At 42.2% G+C, this 12,524-nt stretch overlaps 1 protein-coding gene across 2 annotated transcripts in view; it reads right to left on the bottom strand.

The window, feature by feature from the left end:
• The window catches only part of TRPM3 (transient receptor potential cation channel subfamily M member 3), a 638,519-nt gene that overhangs the window by 67,127 nt on the left and 558,868 nt on the right, over nucleotides 1-12,524 (bottom strand). For both annotated transcript variants that reach the window (XM_073345157.2, XM_078852884.1), the window contains one exon: nucleotides 2,157-2,297. In XM_073345157.2, the coding sequence (XP_073201258.2) occupies nucleotides 2,157-2,297 (141 nt within the window). The remainder of the gene's footprint in view (nucleotides 1-2,156; nucleotides 2,298-12,524) is intronic.

The following is a 12,524-nucleotide window of genomic DNA, read 5'->3' as shown; positions in this document are numbered from 1 at the left end:
TTAAACAAAATTATATAATCCTAGTTATCCCCCCTCCCCCAAGATTCCTGGCATAAGTTTGGCCCCTACCATAAGTTACAGCAGCTCTAATTTGTGCTGGATGGCAACAGACACTAAGAGGCCATTCCATCCGTTGACGATCTTTGGAGTTCATTAGCATTCTGGACATGTACCTTTCACCTGACAACCCCCCTAACAAGAAGTTGCAAAAGAGAGGGCATACTGCTGGCCCTGCATATCTCTCAGGGATTCTCCCATCTCCTCATAGAGCGATATACGGCCCTTTTTTGCACTGCTTCAGCAATTCAAAGGGACCAAGGATCTAGCCCAAGGTTTAAAAGACCTTAATTTATACAGTTCTTCTACTGAGTGGCTGAGAGAAGGGAGCATTTCTCTGCAGACAAAAGAGTGCATTTTGCTACTTTAAAAATAAATAAATAAAATAAAATGACAGAACAGCCATACCCAGGGTGGAATTGGCCAAAAAAAAAAAAAAATACAAAAAATACATACAAGAATAAACAACATTTTGTTTATAAAGACTGAAGAATTACTCCAGATTCACAGCAGTATAACATCAAAAAATACAAAATTGTGCCTTGAACCTGCACTCCTTGCCTCAAGGGGTACAGGATTAAGCCCATGAAAGCCCATTTCGAGTTATGATTTTTCCTGCTCTAAAATCTCCATGCCACTTACAAAGGGTTCAGCACATACCAGGGAAATTTCTCTCTCTCTCTCTCAATTCAATTTTTTTTTCAGTCTAACTCCAGCATACTACCTATTACAGGGGCTGATCCAAAGCCCATGAAAGTCAATGGAAAGACACTCATTGCCTTCATAAGGCTTTGTATCAGAACCATTCCCAGATTCATATTCATAGATTTTAGGGTCAGAAGGGACCATGATGATCATCTAGTCTGCCCTACTGCAAAACACAGGCCAAAGAACCTCACCTAATAATTTCTGCATCCAGCCCATAAAATAGCTTGTGTCAAGAGCTGACTTTCACTAGGTCGCAGTGAGGAAGCTGCTCTGCTATGCACAAAACCCTGATCATAATGAACTGCTGATCAGTAGAGAGATTTGTTGCTTTTTAAAAAACTAGAACCCAGTAACAATCTTTATCCTAAACTCAGGCCAACACCAGCTGGATCTTAGCAGCAAATGACATGCCATGTATTGATTCTTCTGATAGCTTCTACGATGTGAAGAAAACTACCAAAATTCAGCACCTCACTGAATTGACTCCCAGCACCTTTTTGTTGTTACCACATCAGACAGGCCCGTTGACAGGGGGAACCAAAAGGGGCAATTGCCTAGGGGCCCGGGCAATTTAAAGGGGCCCAGGGCCCCTGGCTGCTGCCAGCAGTGCAGTTGGACTAAGGCAGGCTTCCTACCTGGCCTTGCTCTGTGCCACTCCCAGAAGCAGCTGGCACGTCCCTGCGACCCCTCGGAAGAGGGTCTCCACACGCTGCCCCCGTCCCGAGTGCGGACTCCGCATGTCCCATTGGCCAGCAACTGCGGCCAATGGGAGCTGCGGGGAAGGTACCTGCGGGCTGTGGCATGCAGAGACCCCCTGGGTCCCCCACCTAGAAGCCACAGCCAGAGGGGTGTGCTGGTTGGTTTTGGGAGCCGCCAGAGGTAAGCACTGACCCCCTGACCCCCTCCCGCACCCCACACCCTCTCCTGCACCCAAACTCCCTCCCAGAGCCCGCACCCTGCACCCCCTCCCACACTGCAACCACTTGCCCCAGTCTGGTGAAAGTGAGTGAGGGTGGGGGAGGGAGGAGAATGGAGTGAGCAGGGGGCGGGGCCTCAGAGAAGGGGCAGGACAGGGGCGTGGTCTCAGGTAAGGAGTGGAGCGGGGCATGGGTCTTTGGGGTTGTGTGATTAGACAGTTGGCAACCCTACTTGGCGGGCATGTGGAAGCCCTGGCCATGCCGGAAGAGCACTCCCACCAGCTTGCTAGGCACCACCAGTGCAGCTGGCAGCTCGCTGGGCATCAGCCAGCACAGGCACAGCACCGCAAAAATGTCAAGCGGACCATGTCCATGGGGGCCCATTGACTGTTCTACCCTGGGGCCCGGAATCGCTCTTGGTGGGCCTGACGTCAGAATCGCAGTACTCCTGGTAAAAAAATACCAAGTCCTTACCCTCTTGGGTCCAAACAAGTTGTGGTAGAGGGTTCTGAACCGTTTTCGGGTGTAGTTGCAGCGATAAGCTCCTCCCATCAGATACTCAATCACCAGGCCAATATCAATCAGACTTATCCTGTAATCCGGAGGTAGGTTACCCTATCCAATTAAAGAAAAAGGAAAAGAAACAAAGAGACAAAGCTGATTAGTACAGATACCATTCAATGTTTCCTCTAACTATATTAGAGTAAAACAAACACAATTAGTTAAGAAACATAGGAATGTATTATGCTGGTTAATTAATTCACCTTAAAATAGATCCAACCGAAACCTGGATATTCTCGCTTGGAAAGAAGACATAAGTAAATAAGAATGTGCAGTAATCCTTGGTAGTAACAGAAGATAATAATGTCAGAAAACAGTACTCAATTTCTTCTGCTGGGGGAAACAAGAAACACCACTGCAGAACAAAAAGTGTGAGGCCCAATCATTTTCCTAAAGTCAAGCACACTTGCTGAACTCTAGTCCCTCTGTGAGGCATGTTTTCCACACAATCTGCTCACAACATCTTTGGCTGAATATGTTTGCACTGGCACCATTTGGGCTGCCTTCTCTGTCAGTCCATTTTGAAGGCAGCTCTATATCATTTGCAAACAGAGGTTTTGCAGCTCCTCAGTTGTGATCTCTATTTCCTAGAAGCATGTTTCTTCCCTACATTGCATTATTTAATAGATAGTACTCATCAAATAAAAGGAAGGGGAAAAAAGTTTCATTAGCAAGGTGTGTCCACTTAAATGTCGACTTAAATCTCTTTTGCTTGAAAAGAGTCTTTTAAAAAACTTTTTGGAGCCAAGGAGGTATGTCATCATCTGCTTTGTAGAAAACATTAAACTGGCTCATAAAGTGCCTATTTTCTTTGCTTTACATACATAGGCCAGGAATGTGGTGAGCATCAAGTAATTCTGATCCTTATCTAGTTCTGTTTTATCTTGAGTTTTAGGAGCAAATATATAAGCCCAATGATTTTAACACACTGCCCTCTTGTGGACTTGATGCATTTTATTTTAAGATAGTTTAAAGTGTAAGTTTTCAGCACAGGGTTATTGCTACACAACTCTCATTAATGCCAATATGGGCGACTCAGCTCCTTTGTCATACACTGCTTTGAAAAATGACCCCTTGATGTCCTAGATAACCTCTGGGACTCTGGGTGCTGTTGAGCTGAAAAACCAGTTCTGACCCATTGCTCCACTGTTTCTTACCCTTCCTGGTACTGGAATAAATTCATATTAATTTCCCATGCCATCATCAAGCACCTTTAAGTTTAAATGGAAAAGGGCGACAACAAATATACAGAATATTTATGGCTCCAACTTTGTGTGCTCCCTGGTCCATTCCCTTCTACTCCCTATTATCAATGCTGCTAATAATGACCTGAAGGTCATGAGTTCCATGCAGCTTACTGCATGTGAAGCTGTGAAATCAGACCTTAAAACAGTTCTCTCTGCTCTGCATGTAAAGTGAGCTCCACTCAGATACTACTGTGATGAGCATGGTATAAGAGTATACATAGATTAGAACAGAACAGAACAATGGCATGGAGAACGACAGGTCCTCTCTTCCACACCTTTGTTCACTAGACCCCACCATCAAAATCCCACAGATCAGTGCCCTCACAGTTCTCCCATGCAAGAGTTCTTGGAAAATTCCAGAGATGGAAGGACAGTCCCACAAAGCTGGCATTTGGCCTTTCTCTGTCTCCATAGGGGAACTCTGAAGACAAAGCTTTGGTGCACTCACAGAGTAGAGGGGCAGTCAGGGACTAAGTAAGGGATACCTCCACGCAAAAATATTTGGCTTTTTTATACAGACCTCTTCCTGTGAACAATTCACAAACAGAAAAGGGGCATAATTCATAAAATTTGTCATTATGAATAATTTGCCCAACTCTGATGATAATATTAAGAAAACTCCAGATTAGCTACAGTCTGTCTGTATCTCATAGGAAACATGACAATTCTGGGTTAATTGGACATGGAATTAAGCCTAAGAGATCAATTAGCCAATCCATAAAAATAGCACGGTATCCCAGGAGAAAAAATATGCTATAATACAATGAGAGCTTTTATAGTAAAACTAAAATCAGGCAGCAAAATTGCAATTGTTACCTTAATACTACTATTTAATGTACTCAAGTAAAACCAAAAGGAGTACTTGTGGCACCTTAGAGACTAACCAATTTATTTGAGCATAAGCTTTCGTGAGCTACAGCTCACTTCATCGGATGCATACTGTGGAAAGTGTAGAAGATCTTTTTATACACACAAAGCATGAAAAAATACCTCTCCTCACCTCACTCTCCTGCTGGTAATAGCTTATCTAAAGTGATCACTCTCCTTACAATGTGTATGATAATCAAGGTGGGCCATTTCCAGCACAAATCCAGGGTTTAACAAGAACGTCTGGGGGGCGGGGTAGGAAAAAACAAGGGGAAATAGTTTACCTTGCATAATGACTTAGCCACTCCCAGTCTCTATTCAAGCCTAAGTTAATTGTATCCAATTTGCAAATGAATTCCAATTCAACAGTCTCTCGCTGGAGTCTGGTTTTGAAGTTTTTTTTTGTAATATTGCAACTTTCATGTCTCTAATCGTGTGGTCAGAGAGATTGAAGTGTTCTCCGACTGGTTTATGAATGTTATAATTCTTGACATCTGATTTGTGTCCATTTATTCTTTTACTTAGAGACTGTCCAGTTTGACCAACGTACATGGCAGAGGGGCATTGCTGGCACATGATGGCATATATCACATTGGTGGATGTGCAGGTGAACTAGCCTCTGATAGTGTGGCTGATGTTATTAGGTCCTGTGATGGTGTCCCCTGAATATATGGGCACAGTTGGCAATGGGTTTTGTTGCAAAGATAGGTTCCTGGGTTAGTGGTTCTGTTGTGTGGTATGTGGTTGCTGGTGAGTATTTGCTTCAGGTTGGGGGGTTGTCTGTAGGCAAGGACTGGCCTGTCTCCCAAGATTTGTGAGAGTGTTGGGTCATCCTTCAGGATAGGTTGTAGATCCTTAATAATGCGTTGGAGGGGTTTTAGTTGGGGGCTGAAGGTGACGGCTAGTGGCGTTCTGTTATTTTCTTTGTTAGGCCTGTCCGTAGGTGACTTCTGGGAACTCTTCTGGCTCTATCATTCTGTTTCTTCACTTCCGCAGGTGGGTACTGTAGTTGTAAGAATGCTTGATAGAGATCTTGTAGGTGTTTGTCTCTGTCTGAGGGGTTGGAGCAAATGCGGTTGTATCGCAGAGCTTGGCTGTAGACAATGGATCGTGTGGTGTGGTCAGGGTGAAAGCTGGAGGCATGTAGGTAGGAATAACGGTCAGTAGGTTTCCGGTATAGGGTGGTGTTTATGTGACCATTGTTTATTAGCACTGTGGTGTCCAGGACCTAACCCACAGAGACTTCCCTACCAACACTACAAAAAGAAGGATTCTAGGTGGACTCCTCCTGAAGGTCGAGACAGCAGACTGGACTTCTACATAGAGTGCTTCCGCCGACATGCACGGGCTGAAATTGTGGAAAAGCAGCATCACTTGCCCCACAACGTCAGCCGTGCAGAACACAATGCCATCCACAGCCTCAGAAACAACTCTGACATCATAATCAAAAAGGCTGACAAAGGAGGTGCTGTTGCCATCATGAATAGGTCAGAATATGAACAAGAGGCTGCTCGGCAGCTCTCCAACACCACTTTCTACAAGCCATTACCCTCTGATCCCACTGAGAGTTACCAAAAGAAACTACAGCATTTGCTCAAGAAACTCCCTGAAAAAGCACAAGATCAAATCCGCACACACACACCCCTGGAACCCCGACCTTGGATATTCTGTCTACTACCCAAGATCCATAAACCTGGAAATCCTGGGCACCCCATCATCTCAGGCATTGGCACCCTGACTGCAGGATTGTCTGGCTATGTAGACTCCCTCCTCAGGCCCTACGCTACCAGCCCTCCCAGCTACCTTCGAGACACCACTGACTTCCTGAGGAAACTACAATCCATTGGTGATCTTCCTGATAACACCATCCTGGCCACTATAGATGTAGAAGCCCTCTACACCAACATTCCACACAAAGATGGACTACAAGCCATCAAGAACACTATCCCCAATAATATCACGGATAACCTGGTGGCTGAACTTTGTGACTTTGTCCTTACCCATAACTATTTTACATTTGGGGACAATGTATACCTTCAAATCAGCGGCACTGCTATGGGTACCCGCATGGCCCCACAGTATGCCAACATTTTTATGGCTGACTTAGAACAACGCTTCCTCAGCTCTCGTCCCCTAACGCCCCTACTCTACTTGTGCTATATGGATGACATCATCATCTGGACCCATGGAAAAGGAGCCCTTGAGGAATTCCACCATGATTTCAACTATTTCCATCCCACCATCAACCTCAGCCTGGTCCAGTCCACACAAGAGATCCACTTCCTGGACACTACAGTGCTAATAAACGATGGTCACATAAACACCACCCTATACCGGAAACCTACTGACCGCTATTCCTACCTACATGCCTCCAGCTTTCACCCTGACCACACCACACGATCCATTGTCTACAGCCAAGCTCTGCGATACAACCGCATTTGCTCCAACCCCTCAGACAGAGACAAACACCTACAAGATCTCTATCAAGCATTCTTACAACTACAATACCCACCTGCGGAAGTGAAGAAACAGATTGATAGAGCCAGAAGAGTTCCCAGAAGTCACCTACTACAGGACGGGCCTAACAAAGAAAATAACAGAACGCCACTAGCCGTCACCTTCAGCCCCCAACTAAAACCCCTCCAACGCATTATTAAGGATCTACAACCTATCCTGAAGGATGACTCAACAATCTCACAAATCTTGGGAGACAGGCCAGTCCTTGCCTACAGACAGCCCCCCAACCTGAAGCAAATACTCACCAGCAACCACATACCACACAACAAAAGAATCACTAACCCGGGAACCTATCTTTGCAACAAAGCCCGTTGCCAACCGTGCCCACATATCTATTCAGGGGACACCATCACAGGGCCTAATAACGTCAGCCACACTATCGAGCCACAACGAGTCAGAGGCTTGTTCACCTGCACATCCACCAATGTGATATATGCCATCATGTGCCAGCAATGCCCCTCTGCCATGTACATTGGTCAAACTGGACAGTCTCTACATAAAAGAATAAATGGACACAAATCAGATGTCAAGAATTAGAACATTCATAAACCAGTCAGAGAACACTTCAATCTCTCTGGTTACGCGATTACAGACGTGAAAGTTGCGATATCACAACAAAAAAACTTCAGAACCAGACTCCAGCGAGAGACTGTTGAATTGGAATTCATTTGCAAATTGGATACAATTAACTTAGGCTTGAATAGAGACTGGGAGTGGCTAAGTCATTATGCAAGGTAACCTATTTCTCCTTGTTTTTTCCTTACACCTCCCCCATCCCCCCCAGACGTTCTTGTTAAACCCTGGATTTGTGCTGGAAATGGCCCACCTTGATTATCATACACATTGTAAGGAGAGTGATCACTTTAGATAAGCTATTACCAACAGGAAAGTGGGTTTGTGTGTGTGTGTGTGGGGGGGGGGGAGCAGAAAACCTAGATTTGTGCTGGAAATGGCCCAACTTGATTATCATACACATTGTAAGGAGAGTGATCACTTTAGATAAGCTATTACCAGCAGGAGAGTGGGGTGGGGGGGAGGTATTTTTTCATGCTTTGTGTGTATAAAAAGATCTTCTACACTTTCCACAGTATGCATCCGATGAAGTGAGCTGTAGCTCACGAAAGCTTATGCCCAAATAAATTGGTTAGTCTCTAAGGTGCAACAAGTACTCCTTTTCTTTTTGCGAATACAGACTAACACGGCTGTTACTCTGAAACCTGTCAAGTAAAACCATCATGTTTGCTATAATGATACACAGCATGGACTGTAGTTAATCTGTACTTTTCTTAGTACTATTACACCTGGGTTATTAATTCAAAATAATTAATTTTATGAATACTCCTCCTTTTTTGCTTTGGGAATTTTCTGCAGACAGGTCTGTAGAGGTTCTGTACATCTGCCTGACTTCTGTGCAGATGTATTTATTTGATTTAGATTAATAAAGCATACATTATAAAACACTCCGCGGGACAGATTGTGATGATTTTAAGAATCTTTGTGTACAATTTATAAATTCTTGTGAGATTCTGAACTCTATGTATCTTTGCCAAACTACCAACTCTATTTTAAAAATGAGGACTAGTTGCCTTCTCCATGGTCTCTCTGCCTCCATGTTGGACTGAAATTCCAAGGTGTAGTGATACAGGACGGACAATAGAGGGTCATTAACTTAAGATGAGCCTCCATTCAAATATAAACATCGTAGATAATAGGCAGGCTCCCACACAGAAGAGGAGGAGAGGCTCAGGGGAGAGGCTGCCTGGCAACGAGGTCACCTGGTAGGAGTCTGGGGTCACCTAAGGAGGCTGATCCAGGAGTCACCTGACAGAAGGACTGGAAGGTTGTAAAACGGTTCACAGGGGGGAAAAACCCTCAGAAAGACAGTTGCAGGAAGTTTGGGCAGGAGAGGGGAAGTAAATGGATCATCCAAGATCTGAGGAGGCAAGTGTCGGAGAGAAGGCTCCATGTTTCATAATCTAAGCCATGCACTGTGATTATGAAAGATCCTGGATGGCTCCAGACAGCCCTGACCTCAGGCCAAAGAATGCTCTGAGGTGATGAGAAAACTGAGGTAGGGAAATGCATGTAGGGTTTATTATTTTTGTATAGATCTGTGTATTTCTCATGCTGTTAAAGAAAGATCAATAATGTGTTAGAATTTGGTGCAATGTCTGTCTGTGTTCTGTGCTACACCTACCATTTGCTCTGAAAGTTAAATTGTGACCAGAATGTCCAGCATGGCTGGAGGTCTGGGAAACGGTGTGTTTACACCAGAAGGAAGTCTTAAGGGGTCAGCACTGATAACAGAAACTACACAGTGGCTCTGCACTGCTCCTTACGAAAGGCATGATCTATCCATGTGATCATAACCGGTAACATGTTTGTGTTCTGAGTATTCTAATGAAAATGAACATTGTCTCATTAAAAGAAGAAAAATTAAAATTATTGGCTTTTTAAAAATGGTTCTCTCGGTCCAGAATGTTTGAGCCAATGTGAGTTTTACCTGAGTAAGGACTGCAGGCTCTAGCCTTCTCTTTGTGATCACATGTGAGCAGGAACCAATGACAAAGTGCCATATAGGAGACTTATGTAGAGCCGCTTTATGACCGTTCTAAAGGGAAAGGTTCAAATTCATTCCCTTGCAGAAATGGGAGCAACTATTATTGAAGTTAATGAGAATTGCATCTCTTTACCCATCTCCCATTGACTTCAATGGGAGCAGTTTTGGACACCTCAATAAATGAATGTTCTGCCATAGAAACATGTTAAGTGGTAAATATTAGTTATCTCGATGCAATTTAAATAAACACAATATATAATATCCAATAGCATATATTTATATAATATATAAATATTTATATTACAATGTTGAACTAAATACTTTATCATATAATACAGATTTTCAAAGCAACCTACAGGATTTAGACATCTTCCAATACATTTACCTGTACTTTAATGGAAGATGTGCCTAAATCCCCTTAGACAGTTTTGAAAATTTCAGTCAATTTAATTATCAATGGACACTTTGCTGAAGAAACCTTGTAAAACAATAGCAAAAGCACACATTCTATAATACATACACAGGGCTCAATCCTGTAAAGCATGGGAATAATTTTATGTAGCGAATAGTCTCATTGAAGTCAATGGGAAAGAAAAGTTACCCATGTGCCAGAGTGTTTGTAGGATCAGGCCCACATAGCAAATATGTCCATTCTGTAGTAGATATGAAACAGCTCCCTGTTTTTAACTGTAATGGGCAATATTAGGTTTCATTAAGCTATTGTAAATATTCTAGGATGTATTATAATTATTTACATTGTCAACTACACATTATGCTTAAGTCAGTGCTCGTGACTATTGTAGCAGAAGCTGCAGCAAATAAACTGATTAATAATAAGGCTCAGTTCATACCCCAAGTCTGGCTGTAGTGGCAGCAGAATGATGCAAGCTGCCCACAACCCTTGATCCTCAGACAGCATGGAACCTACCTACACAGCACAGGTATGAGAGAGGACAGTTTGAGCCAATGGTACGAATAGTCTGCAATGATCCTGAAGTAAGTTTTATGACACGAATGCACTATTCTTCCCCTCTCAAATTCTAACGTATCAGTGGCATTCCTTTCACTATTTCAGAACTGTTTTTATTTGTAACAAATAATGACCAGTTCTCATTTTCTATACTAAGAGTTCAATAGTATTTCACAAATACTGACTGGTGAAAAAACTATGCTTCACAGTTCCCTGTAACACAGGAATCCAGAAACTGTCTCTAGAACTAAGAGCAGTGAAATTTGAATGTATATATAACTAATGAGCAGGATGAACATCTATTAATTAAGAATAAACAAATGAAAAATACGGACCTGCTGATCTGCAGGACTTTGCACGAATAGGGTCCAAAGGTAGGGCAGAATCTTATTTATTTTTTTTAAAAAGTGACCAGTAGAGGGCAATCTCTGCCCACAAAAATAATGTCAAGACACATTCAACTCCATTTTTTCCGGCTGTTTATTTTAAGAGTATCATCTGAACAGTGTGATGAAAGTAACCACTGTGGGACAAATTCTGTTCGCCTTTACAGAGGTCTCTTTGACATCAGTGAGGCTGTGTATGTGAATAAGGCAAACAGAATTAGCTTTACTCGTAGTGGCTGAACTAAGGGGATCAAAAGTGGGAGTGGGACACAGTTCTCCATAACCCACAGTAATTAGAAAGGAGAGAGTATTCTCTTTGTTAATTGATACATTTAGAATTCAAACCCTGAGTGCGGCTGTAATTCGTTTAGCTTTTTTTCTTAGGGCTACACTGTAAACAGCTATATTGAGGTAACAATCTCCACAACAATATTTGGAAACTCTCAGGAGAATGTGAATCAGAATGCACAAAACAAATACAAGCTTCCATAAATAAGACTGTGGCAATGTAACTTCCCAGTGCATAATAGTTTGCTCTAAAGGGAATCCCAATAGTACTATGAGAACTCCTGTAAACCATGAATATCTCTTAAATCAAAGGAAAAACCTTAGAGATTTAGGGCGATACATTTTAATATACTATGGCAATTTCAGCATTGTTTTCATGTTTCCTTTTTCAAGCAGTTATTTTTATTCTGTAATTTGCCAAGATACAGAAGATGGTAAACAATTCACATTTTACAGTAGAACATTTACAAATTATTCTATCTATGAAATAAAATGCATATATTTTGTGCTAGTCCTGGAAGTACCAGGATGAGGTGACCGATTTTAAATCTCTTTGGTGTTTATATTTTTAGAGACTGCCATTACGATGGAAAGTTTAACTATCTGGCTTCAAAATTTATCTCAACTAAAAGACTAGCTTCAACACACCAATCTGCCTCTGTCATGCATAGTGAACCATTTCACTATCAAATAATGCTATGTTCCACTGAGAGGCTTTTTTCAAGAATGTGTTTGCACTGAAATTCGTGTCAAATCTCCTGACTGATCGATTGACTAGTAAGGGATTTGATTGCTCAGGTGCAGGACTGTGGTACAATGTCAGATATCAGTCAGCATGGCATAGGTATTTTTCATCATTGACAAAATGAAAAGAATAGGCCATAATGGGGCATATTTCTGATGAGCACTAGCGGATGGTTGCTGATGGACTGTTTGTATTCTAAGCCATTAGCTGTATTCCAGTTAGAGCATACATTTTCTCAACGTAAAGACAGGTGTTAAAGAAAGAAAGAAAGATTCTACACGAGGAAAAACAAAACAACATAAACCTCAACAGGATACATTTTAGGAAAAATTCCAATACCTTGCAAATTTTGTTAATCACCAGGGATACATATTGTTAAAATATATTAAAAATCTTTTAGTTTCTTACTGCTTTATGAAAAAGTCTTCCGTTTATATAAAGTGCTTACGAAACACTTAATTTTTCACTATAAGACTCCTTTAAAAACGCCTCTCGGACTGGAGGCCCTGGGAAACCATGGTAAACAATGTTCTAATTACCCTTATTATAACGCAACCTTTTGACACTTGAAATGCTTTCCTTCTGAAGAAGGATGTTAGAAAGAGGAGACCCAGGAACTTGAAATGGAATCTGTTTAATCTAAAAGACAGATGATAATCATGCCAAACATTTAAAGACACAAAAAGGATCACATGTCTACT

The sequence above is a fragment of the Lepidochelys kempii genome, chromosome 5 (genome assembly GCF_965140285.1).
Source record: "Lepidochelys kempii isolate rLepKem1 chromosome 5, rLepKem1.hap1, whole genome shotgun sequence".
NCBI lineage: Eukaryota > Metazoa > Chordata > Testudines > Cheloniidae > Lepidochelys > Lepidochelys kempii.
Note: the sequence above shows the minus strand (reverse complement) of the source record. Positions and strands in the feature narration are given on the sequence as shown.